Raw genomic sequence first — 19868 nt, 5'->3', positions numbered from 1 at the left:
ACACATATGCTTTGGTCGTGTTCTGTATTGAAACATTTTTGGAAGTCTATTTTCTCTACAATTTCTAAAGTTTTGAAAATTAATTTACAACCTAATAAATTGACGGTTTTATTTGGTATAATTCCTCAATATATCCATGGTATTTCTCCATGAGACCAAAATGTAATCGCATTCATTACATTATTGGCCAGAAGGGCTATTTTGTTGAAATGGAAAGATGCTTCTGCTCCCGCTTTGATACAATGGTTTTCTCTGGTGATGTTATGTCTTAGTTTGGAAAAAATCAGAAGTCGAACGTTTGATCCTTGATTCAATTTTGAGAAAAGTTGGGGTTCACTCGCTCGCTACTATCATCTGATTTGAGTTAATTAATATGGTTTCCTTCCGATTTTTCTTTAAGTGGATTTGAGTTGGTGGATTGATGTTTTTCTATGGAAGCTTGTATGATGGGGTTGTGCTCCCAATGGGGTTTTTTTGTTTTTGTTTTTTTTTCCAGTTAGTAAGGATTTTTTTTCCTCTCAAAAAAAAAAATTCTTAACACTTTATTTTTTTTCTTCTTATTACTGATATATTGCTTAGCTTTTTAATCAGTTATTTGCTAATTTAATTCTTTATTGTACATAATGACACATCGACTTAATTTTTTTTGTTAATCTCCAATAATAATTAATAAAAAAGATTTAAAAATGACAGTGAAATCTCAGTTACCAGCATTTGGACCACCAGCTACAATGTTTTGGCAATTGTATAGATGTTGAAGTGTACTATGGGCTCCATGGTCAAAAGCAACAGGAAGGAGTCGAGTGATTTCACAAACTATCTCAACCAGTAGATCACTGGTGCTGGTCTTAAGATCAAATCTCAAAGGGAGAGGTCTCATACCCAGTTACCTCAAAGTAACATCACTTTGTTCTCTCCAGAATCATCACTCACTACCCTCCCCCATCCCTCAAAACAAAACGCAACTTGCTTACCTTGTCTGGCATCTTTATCTTCCTGAATTGCTGAAATCTCGTCAATTTTTGGAACAGATTGCTGGAAGAAGAGGACAAAATTATCTTAGTTCAGCCTGTAAAATATACAGTATGCAATACTTCTCTGCTTAGCACCACTGAAGAAGAACTGTGTCCATTTCTGGTGGAAGCTGGGATCATTACATCCAAAATGCAAGGTGCGTTACATAAAGTGAGCAGGATTAAAGTGGCCCCAAACCACTAAAGATATGTAGTTGTCCAGGGCATCAGACACAATAACACCAATCACTTATTCATGAGGTGGATCCAAGCACCTAGTAAAATTAATTTCACAATTGCTTATGTAACCTGTTTTTCCAAATAAATTGGTGCCTGTTAAATCAGAGGCACAAGGTCCAAGTAAGAAAAAATCTGTTGTTCAAACCTTGTTGTGTACCACAAGTGTTATGTGCCATGCATCCAGTGCCAACGTAACATGTCCACAATTTACTAACCCATTCTAGAATCTACGTCTTTGCAGTGTGAGAGGAAACCAAAGCATCTGCTGAAAGCTCCCACGGTCAAGGGGATAACATATCAATTCCTTACTGACAGCAGCAGGTCCCTGGTGCTGTAAAGTATTGTCCTAATCACTACACTACCAAGCTTTAAACTGAAGGAAACCACAGTACCGTAGAGTTGGTGGCATTAGAAATCAGCAATTGGATCAATTGGCCATTGAAAGTGAAACATTAAATTGCCTTCAACTAATTGTATAAAAGTTTCTTGATGCTGTACAAGTCTTCCCCAACCATTCATGATCCTCTGCACCTTCCACGTTCTCAGTATCTTAAACATCTATTAACTCCAACCACCACGGGTAACAAGTTCTGTATTCTGAAGACATTTAATTTGCCATTTAATCTTGATATATCTGGTTTCTTTCTGCCAGTTCGTTTAATGTATCCCTTTCCTCAAATGATTCAAATAATGCCCTTCCACGCAGCCTCATTTCCAGTCACCCAGCTTTACCCTCCATTTAGAACAATTCTGCTTGCACTATTTTCACAATCTTGTATTTGTAACCCAAAATGGATACCTATCTTTGCACTAAGATAAAAGTTTGTTGGTAACAACTACTTAATTTATGTAGAACATAGAAAACTACAGTACAGTGTAGGACCTTTGGCCCATAATGTTGTGCTGACCTTTTAACCTACTCCCAAGATCAATCTAGTCCTTCTCTCCAACATAGCCCTCATTTTTCAATCATCGACGTGCCTATCTAAGAGTTTCTTAAATACCTCTAAAGTCTTTCTGAACTAGTCCTAATTACCTGCATTTCGCCCTTATGCCTCTGAATCCTTCCTATTCATAGACCTGTCTAAATGACTTTTAAATTTAAACCCACTTCTGCCACTTCCTCTGGCAGCTTATTCCACATAGCCATCACCACCTTTGTGAAAAAAATTGACCCTCTCTCTTTAAGCCTGTGCATTCTAGTTTTCTACTACTCCACCCTGGCAAAATGACTGTGGCCATTTAGCCCTCTGGTGCTCCCTATGACTTGATACACTGTACTTCCATAAGGTCACTCCTTAGCCTCCTATGCTCCCTAGCCCAGGGGTGGCAAACCTCTGGCGTGCATGCTCCAGATGGTTTGTGTAAAAATATTTTGTTGGAATGCTGTATTCAGTAGCTCTCCTCTTTAAACCCCACCATAACTTTCAAATGAATCAGCAAATAGTTTTTTTTAAAACCCGAGAGCAGCAAGATGTTTTCACAGCTAGATAGTTGAGACAACATGTGACTTTGGCTACATGCTTTAGAACATATGACGTGGCGGCGAGGAAGTCCACCCCTCCTACAAATGACCAGGTCTCTCCATGGCTGACATGAGAAGAACCCTGTGCAGGGTCAACCCACAGAAGGCTGCTGGACCAGACAGCATCCCTGGTAGAGAGCTCAGAGGCTGCACAGACCAGCTAGCAGATGTTCTCACTGACATCTTCAACATCTCCCTGAGCAGCGCCAACATTGCAACGTGCTTCAAGGCCGCCACCACCGTCCCCGTGCCGAAGTCTTCAGTGTCCTGCCTAAGTGACTACCGTCCCGTTGCACTTACATCCATCATCATGAAGTGTTTTGAGAGGCTCGTAATGAAGGAAAATCAAGACCCTGCTGCCCCCCTCACTGGACCCCTGCAATTTGCATACCGTACCAACCGCTCAACAGATGACACCATTGCCACCACCCTCCACCAGGCCCTCACCCACCTGGACAAAAAAGACACGTACGTTCGGATGCTGTTCATAGACTTTAGTTCAGCATTCAACACAATCATCCCTCAGAAACTGATTGGAAAGCTGAGCCAACTGGGCCTGAACACCTCCCTCTGCAAATGGATCCTAGACTTCCTGACTGGGAGACCTCAGTCAGACCGGATCGGGAGCAACATCTCCAACACCAACACACTGAGCACGGGGGCTCCCCAGGGTTGTGTGCTCAGTCCACTGCTGTTCACTCTGCTGACCCACGACTGTGCTGCAACACACAGCTCGAACCATATCATCAAGTTCGCCGATGACACGACCGTGGTGGGTCTCATCAGCAAGAACGACGAGTCAGCTTACAGAGAGGAGGTGCAGCGGCTAACGGACTGGTGCAGAACCAACAACCTGTCTCTTAATGTGAACAAAAGAGATGGTTGTTGACTTCAGGAGGGCACAGAGCAACCACTCCCCACTGAACATCAACGGCTTCTCGGTAGAGATCGTAAAGAGCACCAAATTTCTTGGTGTTCACCTGATGGAGAATCTCACCTGGTCCCTCAACACCAGCTCCATAGCAAAGAAAGCCCAGCAGCGTCTCTACTTTTTGCGAAGGCTGAGGAAAGTCAATCTCCCACCCCCCATCCTCATCACATTCTACAGGGGTTGTATTGAGAGCATCTTGAGCAGCTGTATCACTGCCTGGTTTGGAAATTGCACCATCTCAGATCGCAAGACCCTGCAGCGGATAGTGAGGTCAGCTGAGAAGATCATCAGGGTCTCTCCTCCTGCCATCATGGACATTTACATCATGGATAGTTATTAATGAATATGATATAGTTGGGATCACAGAGACATGGCTCCAGGGTGACCAAGGATGGGAGCTCAACATCCAGGGATATTCAATATTCAGGAGGGATAGACAGGAAAGAAAAGGAGGTGGGGTAGCATTGCTGGTTAGAGAGGAGATTAACACAATAGAAAGGAAGGACATTAGCCAGGAGGATGTGGAATCGATATGGGTAGAGCTGCATAACACTAAGGGGCAGAAAACGCTGGTGGGAGTTGTGTACAGGCCACCTAACAGTAGTAGTGAGGTTGGAGATGGCATTAAACAGGAAATTAGAAATGTGTGCAATAAAGGAACAGTAGTTATAATGGGTGACTTCAATCTACATATAGATTGGGTGAACCAAATTGGTAAGGGTGCTGAGGAAGAGGATTTCTTGGAATGTATGTGGGATGGTTTGCTGAACCAACTAGAGAGCAGGCCATTCTAGATTGGGTATTGAGCAATGAGGAAGGGTTAGTTAGTAATCTTGTCGTGCAAGGCCCCTTGGGTAAGAGTGACCATAATATGGTGGAATTCTTCATTAAGATGGAGAGTGGCACAATTAATTCAGAAACAAAGGTTCTGAACTTAAAGAAGGGTAACTTTGAAGGTATGAGACGTGAATTAGCTAAGTTAGACTGGCAAATGATACTTAAAGGGTTGACGGTGGATATGCAATGCAAGCATTTAAAGATCGCACAGATGAACTACAACAATTGTTCATCCCAGTTTGGCAAAAGAATAAACCAGGGAAGGTAGTGCACCCATGGCTGACAAGGGAAATTAGGGATAGTATCAAGTCCAAAGAAGAAACGTATAAATTAGCAAAAAAAAGCGGCACACCTGAGGACTGGGAGAAATTCAGAGACCAGCAGAGGAGGACAAAGGGCTTAATCAGGAAAGGGGAAAAGATTATGAGAGAAAACTGGCAGGGAACATAAAAACTGACTGTAAAAGCTTTTATAGATATGTGAAAAGAAAAAGATTGGTCAAGACAAATGTAGGTCCTTTACAGTCAGAAACAGGTAAATTGATCATAGGGAACAAAGACATGGCAAGACCAATTGAATAACTACTTTGGTTCCGTCTTCACTAAGGAGGACATAAATAATCTTCTGGAAATAGTAAGGGACTGAGGGTCTAGTGAGATGGAGGAACTGAGGGAAATACATGTTAGTAGGGAAGTGGTGTTAGGTAAATTGAAGGGATTAAAGGCAGATAAATCCCCAGGGCCAGATCGTCTGCATCCCAGAGTGCTTAAGGAAGTAGCCCAAGAAATAGTGGATGCATTAGTGATAATTTTTCAAAACTCCTAGATTCTGGATTAGTTCCTCAGGATTGGAGGGTGGCTAATGTAACCCCACTTTTTAAAAAAGGAGGGAGAGAGAAACCAGGGAATTATAGACCGGTTAGTCTGACATCGGTGGTGGGGAAAATGCTAGAGTCGGTTATCAAAGATGTAATAACAGCACATTTGGAAAGAGGTGAAATCATTGGACAAAGTCAGCATGGATTTGTGAAAGGAAAATTATGTCTGACAAATCTTATAGAATTTTTTGAGGATGTAACTAGTAGAGTGGATAGGGGAGAGCCAGTGGATGTGGTATATTTAGATTTTCAAAAGGCTTTTGACGAGGTCCCACACAGGAGATTAGTATGCAAACTTAAAGCACACAGTATTGGGGGTATGGTATTGAGGTGGATAGAGAATTGGTTGGCAGACAGGAAGCAAAGAGTGGGAGTAAACGGGACCTTTTCAGAATGGCAGGCAGTGACTAGAGGGGTACCACAAGGCTCAGCGCTGGGACCCCAGTTGTTTACAATATATATTAATGATTTAGACGAGGGAATTAAATGCAGCAACTCCAAGTTTGCGGATGACACGAAGCAGGGTAGCGATGTTAGCTGTGAGGAGGATGCTAAGAGGATGCAGGGTGACTTGGATAGGTTAGGTGAGTGGGCAAATTCATAGCAGATGCAATTTAGTGTGGGTAAATGTGAGGTTATCCACTTTGGTCGCAAGAACAGGAAAACAGATTATTATCTGAGCTGTGGCCAATTAGGAAAAGGGGAGATGCAACGAGACCTGGGTGTCATTGTATACCAGTCATTGAAGGTGGGCATGCAGGTACAGCAGGTAGTGAAAAAGGCAAATGGTATGTTGGCATTCATTGCAAAAGGATTTGACTACAGGAGCAGGGAGGTTCTACTGCTGTTGTACAAGGCTAGAATATTGTGTGCAGTTTTGGTCCCCTAATCTGAGGAAAGACATTCTTGCCATAGAGGGAGTACAGAGAAGGTTCACCAGATTGATTCCTGGGATGGCAGGACTTTCATATGAAGAAAGACTGGATCGACTAGGCTGATACTCACTGGAATTTAGAAGATTGAGGGGGGATCTTATTGAAACGTATAAAATTCTAAAGGGATTGGACAGGCTAGATGCAGGAAGATTGTTTCCGATGTTGGGGAAGTCCAGAATGAGGGGTCACAGTTTAAGGATAAAGGGGAAGCCTTTTAGGACCGAGATGAGGAAAAACTTCTTCACACAGAGAGTGGTGAATCTGTGGAATTCTCTGCCACAGGAAACAGTTGAGGCCGGTTCATTGGCTATATTTAAGAGGAAGTTAGATATGACCCTTGTGGCTAAAGGGATCGGGGGTATGGAGAGAAAGCAGGTACAGGTTTCTGAGTTGGATGATTAGCCATGATCATACTGAATGGCAGCGCAGGCTCGAAGGGCCGAATGGCCTACTCCTGCACCTATTTTCTATGTTTCTATGTTTACTACATGCTGCATCCGTAAAGAAAACAGCATTATGAATGATCCCATGCACCCCTCATACAATCTCTTCTCCCTCCTGCCGTCTGGGAAAAGGCTTCGAAGCATTCAGGCTCTCACGACCAGACTATGTAACAGTTTCTTCCCCCAAGCTATCAGACTCCTCAATACCCGAAGTCTGGACTGACTTCTTGCCCTACTGTCCTGTTTATTATTTATTGTAATGCCTGCACTGTTTTTGTGCACTCTATGCAGTCCAGTGAAGGTCTGTAGTCTAGTGTAGCTTTCTCTGTTTTTTTTATTACGTAGTTCAGTCTAGTTTTTTGTACTGTGTCATGTAACACCATACTCCTGAAAAACGTTGTCTTATTTTTACTATGCACTGTAACAGCAGTCATGGTTGAAATGACAATAAAAGTTGACTTGACTTTTGAAAACCTTGCAGACCTGGTTGCACATCAATATTCAGACAGTAAATGATTACAATACAGATTCAGAATCAGTTTATTGTCATTTAGAAACCACAAATGCAATGCAGTTAAAAAATGAGACAACGTTCCTCCGGAATGATATCAACAAAAGCACATGACAAAACAGACTACACCAGAAAATCCACATGACATTTGGCAATCCCCAATCCAGAGTCCGGAGAGGCTGCTGCGTATTAATATCGCGCTACCGTTTAGCACGTTCCCTGGAAAGCAGCTCCAATCACACCAGACAAACAAGACCAAAAACTAAAGCTACAAGACCTGCACAAAACCACATAGTTACAACAGTGCAAACAATAGCATAATTGATAAAAAAAAAAGACCATGGGCACAGTAAAAATAGTCCAAAGATGTTAAAAGACTATAAGTTCGAAAGAAACCACCACACAGTTTCCACAAGTCCTCAGGGTCCCGATTGACTCGTCATCCCACGCAGGCGGCAGAAGGGAATACCCCCACTATGTACCTCCACTACACTGCCGGACTCGAGTTCCCTCGTCCATTCATCCCTCTCTGCTAAAGTTTGCTGATGACACCACTGTTGGAGGCCAAATCAAAGATGGTGATGAATTAGCATATAGCAGGGAGTTTGAAAATCTGGCTGAGTGGTGTCATAACAACAACCTCTCACTTAGTGTCAACAAGAAGAAATAATTGACTATAGACTTCAGAAGGAAACCAGATGTCTCTGAGCCAGTCCTCATTGGAAGATCTGTGAAGAGGGCTAGCATCTTTAAAATGTTAACTTTCAGGGTGAGTCGGTATTAAGGCAGGCAAATGTAAAGTTAGCATTTATTTTGAGAGCATTAAAATATAAAAGCCAGGATGTGATGCTGAGGCCATACAAGACATTGGTCAGAGAGACTTGAAATACTGTGAGCAGTTTTGGGGCCCTTGCCCAAAAAATAAGAACAATCGGTGGAGATACATCTCTACCATAGTCAAAGTGCTCTATTAACCTGCAGATCACCATTGAGCAAGGTGTAGCACCTGCCAAACTAGCCCCCATCCCCACCAATCAGCATCACATAAAGCCATGGGAGCACATGAAGCATGGTCCTATGGCAGCTGGTGCATATCACAAGTCCTGGTTAAGTGACCACTGACAACAGGCAGACGGTCTCTGAAGAGTATTGATAATGGCTGGGATCACCTGTCTTACACTGCCAGAAGACGACAATGGCAAACCACTTCAGTAGAAAAATTTGCCAAGAACAATCAAGGTCATGAAAAGACCACCATCACCTACGTCGTAATGATGTAAGAAAGGATGTGCTGGCATTGGAGAGGTTCATGAGAATGATCTGGGGAGTAAAAGGTTAAAGTATCAGGAGTGTTTGATGGCTCTGGGCACAAACTCACTGGAATTTAAAAGTCGGGGGGGGGGGGTCTCATTGAAACCTATTAGGATTATAGTGGGGTAAGTGGAATCACAGAGGCATGAGAGGTATACAGAGGCATGGCTAAAGCTAATTGGAAAAGGACACGAGCAGGGATGAAGGCAGAACAGCCATGCCTGGAGTTTCTGGGAACAATTCAGAAGGCTCAACTGTCAGTGACAAGGGAAGTCAAAGACAGTAAAAAACTAAGGAAGGGCATATAAAATAGCAAAAATTAGTGCTAAGTTAGAGGATTGGAAAGCTTTTAAAAGACAAACAGAAGGTAACTGAATGAGCCACAAGGAAAGGAGAGCTGAAATATAAAGTTAGTCTAGCCATTCCTATAAAAGAGGATACAACGTTTTTTTTCAGATTTATAAAGAGAGGAGCGAGTGGACATCAGACCTCTGGACAATGACCCTGGAGTGGTGATAATGGGGGTATAGAAATGGTAGATGAACTTAGTAAATATTTGGCATCAGCCTTACTAAGGAAAATACTAGCAGTATGTCTGAAATTTGAGTGAGGTCATAGATCAGAATCAAGTGCAGTTGCTATAACTATGGAGAGGATGTTTGGAAGGCAGAAGGAGGTGCTGAAGAGATTGTGGAGGCATTAGTAGTGATCTTTCAAGAATCACTATATTCTGGAATGGACCCAAAGGTTCTGAAGATTGTAAATGCCACTCCGTCCTTTCAGAAGGGAGGGAGATGGAAGGAAGGAATAGGCCCAAGTCAGCAAGGTTTCCTTGCCTGACAAATCTGTTGGAACTCTTTAAGAAATAACAGACAGGATGGACAAAGGAGAATCAATGGATGTTGTTGACTTAGATTTTTGGGAGGCTTTTGAGAAAGTGCCACACATGAGGCAGCTTAACAAGTTAAGAGCCCATGGTTTTACAGGAAAGATTCTAACTTAGATAGAAGATTAGTTGACTAGTGGGAGGCAAAGAGTGGGAATAAAGGGGGTCTTATCTAGTTGACTCTCAGCAAGTTTTGGTGTTGGGACCATTTCTTTTCATGTTATGATTTGGATGATGGAATTGATAGCTGTGCCAGAAAGGTTGTGGATGATATAAAGATAGGTGGAGGGGCAGGTGGTGTTCAGGAAGCAGGGACTCTGAAGGCCTTTGACAGATTGGGAGAATGTGCAAAGTAGCGCCTGATGAACCGCCCATAACCTGATGGATTTTAAATAATAAAAAAGTCATGTTCAATGAAACAGTGTTTATAGTGATCGGTAACTCAATGAGTATTCCTAATATTGGAGAACTAAATTTCAGGAATCCTGTGTGTGCTCCCTGGCCTTGTTATACAGTGTAATCACCCCAACACCCCAAAGGACCTTGCGTGATTCATGAAGCTCACCCCTCACTTTTCTAAACCTCAAAGAACAAACTTCCCGGGATTCTGTTGGTCCTGCTCCACATTTTATTGTTTTGTTTTTTAAAAATTATTTCCACGATATGTCCTTTTTGCACATTGGTTGTTTGTCGGTCTTTCTTGTGTATGGTTCTTCATGTTTACTTTGTGGGTGTCTACAAGATGAATTTTCAAGGTTGTATATGATGTAATATATTTACTTTCACTATTAAACTTAATTCATACAGCCTACTATAAATGGATCCGGATCACGTGACGTCTTCTACTCACATTTAATTGTTTACTTTGACTGTTCTATGAAATTATTTTCCTTCCGCAGCACTTTTCAAATTTCACGATTTCGGCCGTCTGGCGCGTTTCATTGGTGAATGATGCCGTTCTCTGATTGGGCTTTTTCATTTACCAATCACCTAAGGCGATCTACTGCCAATCAAGAGCCGCTCTGCATTAAATCAGGAAGTAGAAACAACGACGGGGGAAAAAAAAATCTTAATTTTTCGAAAATGAGGCAACTGAGGAATGGGAGGGAGTCCGGGTTGAGGGAGGACACCCCGTGCGCAGATAAATGTTGTGTTTTTACCCCCAGGAGAGGAAAAGCGATTTAGACCAAGTTTAAGTCGCTGTCTACGACAGACACCCGGATCGGAAATCCCCCGGACCCACCCCAGCCGGTGCTCAGCCCTTCCACAGACAATCTGAGTGGCTCTGAAAAGAGCCTTTGGGTTTCTAAATTGTCGCTTTGTCTCTTTACTTGCCCTTGGGGTTGGCGGGCGCGCCGCTTTTCTTGGGCAACAACACGGCCTGGATATTGGGCAGCACCCCGCCCTGAGCGATGGTCACCCCTCCCAGCAGCTTGTTGAGCTCCTCGTCGTTGCGGACGGCCAGCTGCAGGTGTCTGGGGATGATGCGGGTCTTCTTGTTGTCCCGGGCCGCGTTACCGGCCAACTCGAGGATTTCAGCCGTCAGGTACTCGAGCACAGCGGCCAGATAGACCGGGGCTCCGGCACCCACCCGCTCAGCATAGTTACCCTTTCTCAGGAGCCTGTGAACACGGCCCACCGGGAACTGCAGTCCGGCCCGGGACGAGCGAGACTTGGGCTTGCTCTTGGCCTTTCCGGTTTTCCCTCGTCCACTCATTTTAGCCGATCTTTTACAAAGAATGAGGAAATGATTCCGCATTCGTCAATTTTATAGCTTCTCGAGGACTGCGGAAGGACACTTACGATTGGTGGGGCAATGCTTTCTCCGATTGGTGATGTGGAATCACCCAATCAGCGAGCTGCCCAATTCTCCAATGATCAGACCGCAGCAAGAGAAGCGCGAAAAATAACTGTCAGTCCCCAAAAGGACATGAAATTTGAACAAGCTCCAAAGTATATTATCAAAGTATGTATACTACATACAGCCTTAAGATTAATCTCCTCAGAGGCAGTCACAAAACAAAAGAAACCCAATAGAATGCATTAAAAATATTCACACCACCCAATGTGCAAAAACAAATAATGCAAACAATAAAAAGTAAACAAATATTACTCAGAACTAATGTTCAAGAAAGTGTGTTCACAGGTATGAAGCCAGTCATGGCTGATCCAGGAGCCTGTTAGTTACAGACCAGTGCCTCAGTTCAGCGCAGAGATAAGTAAACCTCACCAGGCAGCAAGCTGAACACCTCCCTCACCCTGGCCCTGACTGACTGACCTTTTCAGTCGGGCCTGGTGCTTAAATCGGCCAATCGCTGGTTCTCGGACCCGGGCCCTGCAGCACCAAAGGAAATATAAAATTAAATAGCAGACAATTAGAAATTTCTGTGTGAACAATGAACTCCCTGAGTGGTCTGTCACTGCCCCCAGAGAAAGTGAATTAAATCTACCATAACTGCCTTTGGGAATGTGTCCCTCTTTGTGAAACGGTGCTTGGGAGGCTAAAACGTCTGAATGTGGAGAAGTCAGCTAAACCAGATGGACTACACTCAGGGCTCTGAAAGAAGTGGCTGAGAAGTTTGTGGAATCAGCTGTATAGTTCTTTCAAAAATCACTAGATTCTGGAATGGTTCTGTAGGACTGGAAAATTGCAAATGTCACTCCACACTTTCAGAAAGGATGGAAACAGAAGAAAGGAAACTATAGGCCAGTTAGTCTGGTTGGGAAGATGATGCAATCAATCATTAAGGGTGAGGTCTCAGGATATTTGGAGGCACAGGGTAAAATAGGCTGTAGTTAAGGGATTTTCCTCAAGGGGAAATCTTGTCTGACAAATCTGTTGGAATTCTTTAAGAACCAGCAGGCAGGATAGACAAAGGAGAATCTGTGGATGTTGTTTGCTTTGATTTTTGGAAGGCCTTTGACAAGATGCTGCACGTAAGACTGCTTAACAAGATAAAAGTCCATGGTATTACAGGAAAGATTCAAGCATGGATAGAAGATTACCTGACTGGCAGGAGGGAAAGAATAGGAATAAAGGGGGTCTTTTCTGGTTGGCTATCCGTGACTAGTGGTGTCTGCAGGGGTTGGTGTTGGGAACACTTCTCTTCACATTATATATCAATGATTCGGATGATGGAATTGATGGCTGTGTGGACAAGGATGCCGATGATACAAAGGTCAGTGGAGGGGCAGATGGTGTTGAGGAACAGGGAGTCTGCAGAAGGCCGTACACGGATTAGGAGAATGGGGAAATGTCCTAATGGAATACAGAGTCAGGAAGTGTATAGTCATACACATTGTTAGAAGGAACAAAGGCATAAACTATTTTCCAAATGGGGAGGAAATTCAGAAATCAGAGGTACAAAGGCTCTTGGTAGTTCCCATTTAATGTCCCTAAATGTTAACCTGCAGATTGAGTCATTGGTAAGGAAGGCAAATGGAAATGTTAGCATTCATTTTGAGAGCACTAGAATATATAAACAAAGATGCAATGCTAAGACATAATAAGGCATTGGCCAGACCGCACCTGAATAATAAGAGCAGTTCTGGTCTTCTTATCTAAGAAAGTATATGCTGGCACAGCCTTAGAATAGAGGGGCATCCATTCAGAACAGAGATGAGAAAGAATTTCTGCAGCTCGAAGGTGGTGAATCTGTGGAATTCATTTATACAGGTGGCTGTGGAGACTAAGTTCAGACCACAATGCTTTTCTCTTCAGTGAATACAGCTGAGAACTATCCATTTCAGTCCACAGTTTCACTACAGGAAACCTAAAACTGTCTGAGGATTCAAAGTAAGTTCTGTTTGTGTGTCAGGCAACCCTTCCATCTTTCCATATTTTGTAATATATGCAATTGATAACATTTTCTCTCATATAATAGTTGTATTTTTCCTTACAATCTCCTTATAACTTCTCTTTAAGCATTCTTAATTAGCCAAAGGCAACTAAATTCAGGGTTATGAAGTTACAAATAGTTAAATGTTAACACCCTGGTTAAGATTTTTACTGTGAATGCTGTAGGTATTTAGTTTAATATTTCTGAAGAAACAGTGTGTTCTGCTGATAATGTTTGGGTTTCAGTTAAAGGTAAGGGGCCGCGATGTTCAGCTTAGGAATTTTGGGTCAGCCTATCAGGATGGTGGGACTGGCAGAAGGTTCTCGAGAAAGCTGGCTGGACAGCTCGATACTTTAATGTTGCTCTGTCCTGACCCAGTTGCTTCCATTACTGTGGGAAAAAATACTCCTTGTGAGATGGCTGGTTGGGAGACTGCAAGGAGAAAGATGGAAAGAATTTCTGGAGAACCTCATCCATTCACCCTGTTTTCAGAGCCATTTCTGAGAAGGTGTAGGTTCCTCCTAAGCAGGATGTTAGATTATTTAGATTATGAGGACACTCAGTCTTCGTCTATTGTCATTTAGTAATGCATGCATTAAGAAATGATACAATGTTCCTCCAGTATGATATCACAGAAACACAAGACAGACCAAGACTAACTGACAAAGCCCACATAATTATAATGTATAGTTCCAACAGTGCAAAGCAATGCCGTAATCTGATAAAGAGCAGTCCATGGCACGGTTTAAAAGGAAGTCTCAAAGTCCCGACAGCCCATCATCTCACTTCGACCCCGGCACCAGCTACCAAGCAACAGGCAAAGCCGAGGATTCGGGGCCTTCCTCCCGGAGATTTTTCAATTGCACGGTAGCAGCGGCAGCGAAACAGGCATTTCAGAAGTTTCACCAGATGTTCCTCCATGCTTCTCACGTCCGTCCCCATCAAATCAGGATTGTGCACGGCCCCTACTTCACAGATTACAGATATTCATCCTGGAGTGGCCGCTGCTGGATGATGAGCACAAATGAGGAACTGTGGGGTATCTTCAGCCCAAACCCATAATCCTGGGGAAGTAGCTGGCAAGACGGGACACCCCAAATTCCCTGGAATGTCTGATGCCGAGGCCCTCCTGGAGGATACTCTGGAGGATCATGAAGAAGAGTCACGCTTACCTTCTGGGGTGCTGTGAGATCTGAACTGCAGAAACGAGTTTGATGTGGGTTGCTCCAAGAGTACCCGCCACTCCATCCGAGTGATCGAGGACACCCCTTTCAGAGAAAAGTCTCAACACCAGTGGAAGTGGAAGATGACTGGCACCATCTGCTGATCGAGGAGGAGGCTGGCATTATCACTCAATCAAGGAGTCCCTATGAGTCACCCAAAGGGAGGAAAAAAATAAAAGGGACGAATGTGTGTTGATTATCAGACACTGATCCGATGTACGGTCTCTGAGCAATGTACTGTTCCACAGATCAAGGATTTGCTGGCCTGCCTGAATGGTGCAAAATGGTTCAGTGTGCTGGACTTAGGGAGTGGGTATTATCAGATACCCTTGAGTGAAGCTGACAAAGAGAAGACAGCATTCATATGTCCTCTTGGATTCTTTCAATTTGAAAGAATTCCCCAGGACATATCAGCACCCCGGTAACCTTTCAACCTGTCATGGAGTAGACTGTTGGGGATATGAACTTGCTTGAGTCACTGGTGTACTTGGATGATTTCATAGCGTCCGGGTCCACCCCGGAAGAGCACGAGACAAGGCACGAGCACAAGAACGTGCTTGGCCCCCTGAAACCTGAAAGGCTAAAACTCGCTGGACAAGTGCAGCACTGCAAGATGTTACTCAACTACATTGGGTACATAGTCTCACGGGATCGAGTAACCACAGATTCGTCAAAGAAAGAGGTGGTGATCACTTGACCAAGGCCCAAGAAGGTGAATACTCTATGCTCCTTCCTTGGGTTCTATGGATACTACCGGAGATTCGTGAAGGACTACTCCAAAGTAAATCACCTTTTGAATCCGCTTCTGTGTGGGTACCCTCCTTGAAGAAGAAAAGAAGGAGAATGAAAAGGGAAGAAGATAATGTTCATCTTAGCCATGAGGGATTAGGCAGTGTTCTATATCAGGAGCAAGCCAAAGGGTTGACATTACCCAGAGTCTGTCACCCTCTGAATGGAACTACCCTATGTTACAAATTGGAGTTGTGGTGGACAAGTTAAGTGACTATTTTGATGGTGTCAAGTTTGAGGTGAGGACTGACAACAACCCACTCACTTATTTTTTGACCTCAGCAAATTGGCGGCACTGTCAGCTTATAAGTTCAGCCTGCAATATAGGCCGGGGAGCCAGAACATTGATTCTGATGTGTTGTCTTGACATTCGCATGAGGTGCTGAAAATTGATGGAGAATGGGAGAGTTTCCCTGCCTCTGTTGTTCAGGCAATCTTCCGGTTTTCTGCCACGGAGAAACCAGCAGCAAGTCTGTGGCAGGATAGAGCTGTGGATCATTTGGGAGCTTTTGGTTGCTCCATTCCACAAGCTTATTGCAACCTGACCGTCCAAACACAAAGCATTTGCCTGCCTTGAGACCAGTGGAACTGGCAGCCACCCAGTGACCCGAACCCTTGTATGTTTGGACATGTGTTGCAGAAGGTGACATGGCCCAAGTTGAAAAGATGAAACACCTTACTGATGAGAGAATGGAACAAACTGGAGTTGAGGAAACAGTTTTTATACAGGCTAACGCCTCCTTTCAACAGACCTCGGTGTTCGTCGTTGGTTTTGTCTGAGAAGCATTGGAGGATTGTGTTGACGTTACTTCATGATGATTCAGGTCATTTGGGGTTTGACAAGACCTACGGATTGGTTTGAGGTCTGTTCTGTTGGAGCCGAATGAAGCCTGAGGTTGAAGATACTGTAAGTAGTGTATTCTGTGTACTCGGGGGACTCTCTACCTACAAGGATTGCTCCATTATCCCATTTACAGAGTGCGGGGCCACTTGATACAGTGTGTATGGATTTCCTCTCCATCAAGCCCGATTCCAGCAACACTGCCAACGTCTTAGTACTGATCACTACACCAGATATGCTCAAGCCTCCTCACAAAGGATCCACAGTGCCCAAAGTGTTATGAGAAAAGTATTTTGTTCATTATGACCTGCCACAGCAATCAGGGAGGGATTTTGAGAGTAGGCTCATGCGTTAGTTACTGGGCATGCTTGGAGTGGTGAAGTCGAGAACCACACCCTATCATCCTCAGGGTGATCCCAGTTCAACTGGACATTGCTAGGTATGCTGGATATCCACAAGAAGAACAACCGGAATCAGCATATTGGGCATTAGGTCCACTGCTTCAACTGTACACAGAATAAAGCTACTGGATACTCACCATACCATTTGATGATCAGGCGTGATTCAAGATTGCCTGTAGATCTCTGTTCTGGGACTAGTGGTGAAGACTTGACACAGAAGATGTATCTTAAGTATGTGTCTAACATGAGGAAAGAGCTAGCCATATTCTCTGCTAACAAGTAAAATCAAGAAAACAGAAGAGATATGATGAAAAAATTAGATTTTTTCAAATGCTGCCTGGAATCAAAGTTTCAGTTTGGAACATGGGGGTATGAGGGAAGCATAAGTTGGCTGACCACTGGGGGTCTATGCCTTATATGGTGGAGAACCAGATGCCAAATGTGCCAGTTTTTTGGGTGAAGCCAGAAGAGGCGAATGGTCTTGCCAGAATTCTCCATCAGAATCACCTTTTACCTCTAGGATCGGAGGGTCTTGTGACCCATAAGACATAGGAGCAGAATTCGGCCATTCAGCCCATTGAGTCTACTCCACCATTCCATCATGGCTGATCCTGGATCCTACTCAACCCCATACACCTGCCTTATTGCCTTATTCTTTAATGCCCTGACTGATCAGAAAATGATCAAGTTCTGCCTTAAACATACGCACAGACTTGGCCTCATTGCAGTCTGTGGCAGGGCATTCCACAGGTTTACATCTTTCTGGCTGCCTCCTGCGTGTCAGCCACTCCGCTGTCCTTGTCAGTATCTTTCCTGTAATGCCACAGGACTTCATCTTGTTAAGCAACATCATGTCTGGCACCTTATCAAACGCCTTCTGAAAATACAAGTAAATGCCATCCACTGCATCTCCTTTGTCAACCCTGCTTATTACTTCCTCAAAGAACTCTAACAGATTTGTCAGGTCAGATTTCCCTTTACAGAAACCATGCTGACTTTGACTTATTTTAACATTACTCTCTAAGTACCTCAAAATCTCACCATCAATAATAGAGTCCAACACTTTCTCAACCACTGAGGTTAGGCTATCTGGCCTATAATTTCCTTTCTTTTACCTTCCTCCCTTCTTAAAGAGTGGAGTGACATTTGCAATCTTCCAGTCCTCTGGGACCATGCCAGAATCGAGTGATTCTTAAACAATCATGACCAATACATCCATTATCTCTTCAGCAATCTCTCTTAGGGCTCTGGGAGGTAGTCCATCTGGCCCAGGTGACTTATCCACCCTTCGACCTTTGAGCTTGCCTAGCACTTTTCCCTTTGCAATAGCATTGGCACTCTCTGCTGCTCCCTGACACTTACAGACTTCCGGCACACTGCTAGGGTCTTCCACAGTGAAGACAGATGTAAAGTACATACTACATTCTTCTGCCATTTCTTTGTCCCCCATTACTACCTCACCAGCATCATTTTCCAGTGGTCCAATATCAACTCTAACTTTACTTTTACTCTCTATAGAACTGTAAAAAACTTTGGTATCCTGCTTTATGTTATTGGCTAGTCTACCCTCATATTTCATCTTTTCCCTTCTTATAGCTTTTTCAGTCACCTTTTGTTGGACTTTAAAAGCTTCCCAACCATCCAACATCCCACTCACTTTTGCTATCTTATATGCCCTTCCGTTGACTTTTATGCAGTCCTTAACTTCCTTTGTCAGCCACAGTTGCCTACCCCTGCCATTTGAAAACTTCTTCCTCTGTGGGACAGATCTATCCTGCACCTTGTAAACTGTTCCCAGAAACTTCAGCCATCTCCACTCTGCCATCATCCCCACCAGTATCCCCCTCCAATCCACCTGGGCAAGCTCGTCTCTCAGGCCTCTGATACTGATACATCTGGCTTATTCTTCCTCTTGAATTGCAGTATGAATTCAATCATATTATGATCACTGGCTCCTAAGGGTTCCTTTACGTTAAGCTCCCTAAAAAGATCTGGACTATTAAATAACACCCAATCTAAGATAGCTCTTCCCCAAGGAGGCTCAAGCACAAGCTGCTCTAGAAAGCCATCTTATAGGCATTCAACAAATTCCCTCTCTTGGGATCCGATACCAATCTGATTTTACCAATCCCCTGGCATATAGAACTTCCCCAATACAATTGTGTCAATACCCTTATTACATGCCTTTTCCAGCTCACTTTGCAATCTTAACCCCACTATTAGCTACCATATAATTCCCATAATGGTTTCTTTACCCTTGCAATTCCTTGACTCCACCCAGGAAATTCAACTTTCTCTGACTGTATGTCTCCTCTTTCAAGAGATGTCAATCCATCAGTTACCAACAGAGCCTTTGCCTCCCTGCCTATCCTTTCTATACAAAGTATATCCTTCGATGTTCAGCTCCCAACTATAGCCTTCTTTCAACCATTTCTCAGCGATGCCCAGAACGTCATACCGACCGATCTCTAATTGCGCCACGAGTTCATCCACCTTGCTCCAATTCATCAGCCATGCATTTATCTGCCACCTTATTCTATTCCTAAGCTCACTGTCACATGGCTCAGGCAGCAATCCCGAGATTTCTACCCTTGATGTCCTGTTTCTCAGTTTCCTTCCTAACTTCCTATATCCTTCTAACGAGGAGCTCCTCCCTTTTTCTACCTAAATGTACCATAACTTCTGGCTGCTCACCATCCCTTTTCAGGATACAGTGGACACATCCAAAAGCAACTTGAACACTGTGTTAAGTACCCCGTAACGGGTTAAAAAGGACCAGCAGAAATGGACACACCTGGAGTCTGAGTCTTCTATTATGAACTCTATTTTATTAGTAACTACGTGATAAAGTAATATAAAAAAAGATAAGGCTAACAGGTTAGCAGAGTAAATGCATATATAAGTGAGTAAATAAAGTTCCCAAGCTTTTCCCAGCTCAGGTGGTAAATGATACAGTCTTACGCTGGTATAGGTATGAAGTCAGTTCAGTTCTGGATATTGAATTGAGTAGGTTGAAGAGAGAGAGGGAGATGTTTTGTCTTCCCAGTGCTGATGCCGTCGAATCTTCCACATCGTCCTCCTGCTCCCGAAACTAATTAAAGTTACCGACTGTGACCACACAAAGAGGATGCCGTTTTCACATGGTACAGCTATCAACCCAGGCAAGGGTTAAACACACCAATAGCTTTCCACCGGTCACCCCTTTGTCCACACTGTGAGACCTTCAGGGCACACAAAGCTCAACCAGTGTCAGTGTCTCTGGTGTG

General features: G+C 43.6%; 1 protein-coding gene across 1 annotated transcript in view; it reads right to left on the bottom strand.

The window, feature by feature from the left end:
• The window catches only part of LOC132403264 (histone H2AX-like), a 28903-nt gene that overhangs the window by 5270 nt on the left and 3765 nt on the right, over nt 1–19868 (bottom strand). Inside the window, exons 2-4 of the mRNA XM_059986692.1 lie at nt 13265–13271; nt 10360–11236; nt 975–1035 (exon numbers count right to left, since the gene is read on the bottom strand). Coding sequence (XP_059842675.1) covers nt 10837–11236; nt 13265–13271 — 407 coding nt within the window. The 3' untranslated portion in view covers nt 975–1035; nt 10360–10836. The remainder of the gene's footprint in view (nt 1–974; nt 1036–10359; nt 11237–13264; nt 13272–19868) is intronic.

The sequence above is a fragment of the Hypanus sabinus genome, chromosome 12 (assembly GCF_030144855.1).
Source record: "Hypanus sabinus isolate sHypSab1 chromosome 12, sHypSab1.hap1, whole genome shotgun sequence".
NCBI lineage: Eukaryota > Metazoa > Chordata > Chondrichthyes > Myliobatiformes > Dasyatidae > Hypanus > Hypanus sabinus.
This window is presented reverse-complemented; position numbering and strand designations above follow the sequence as displayed.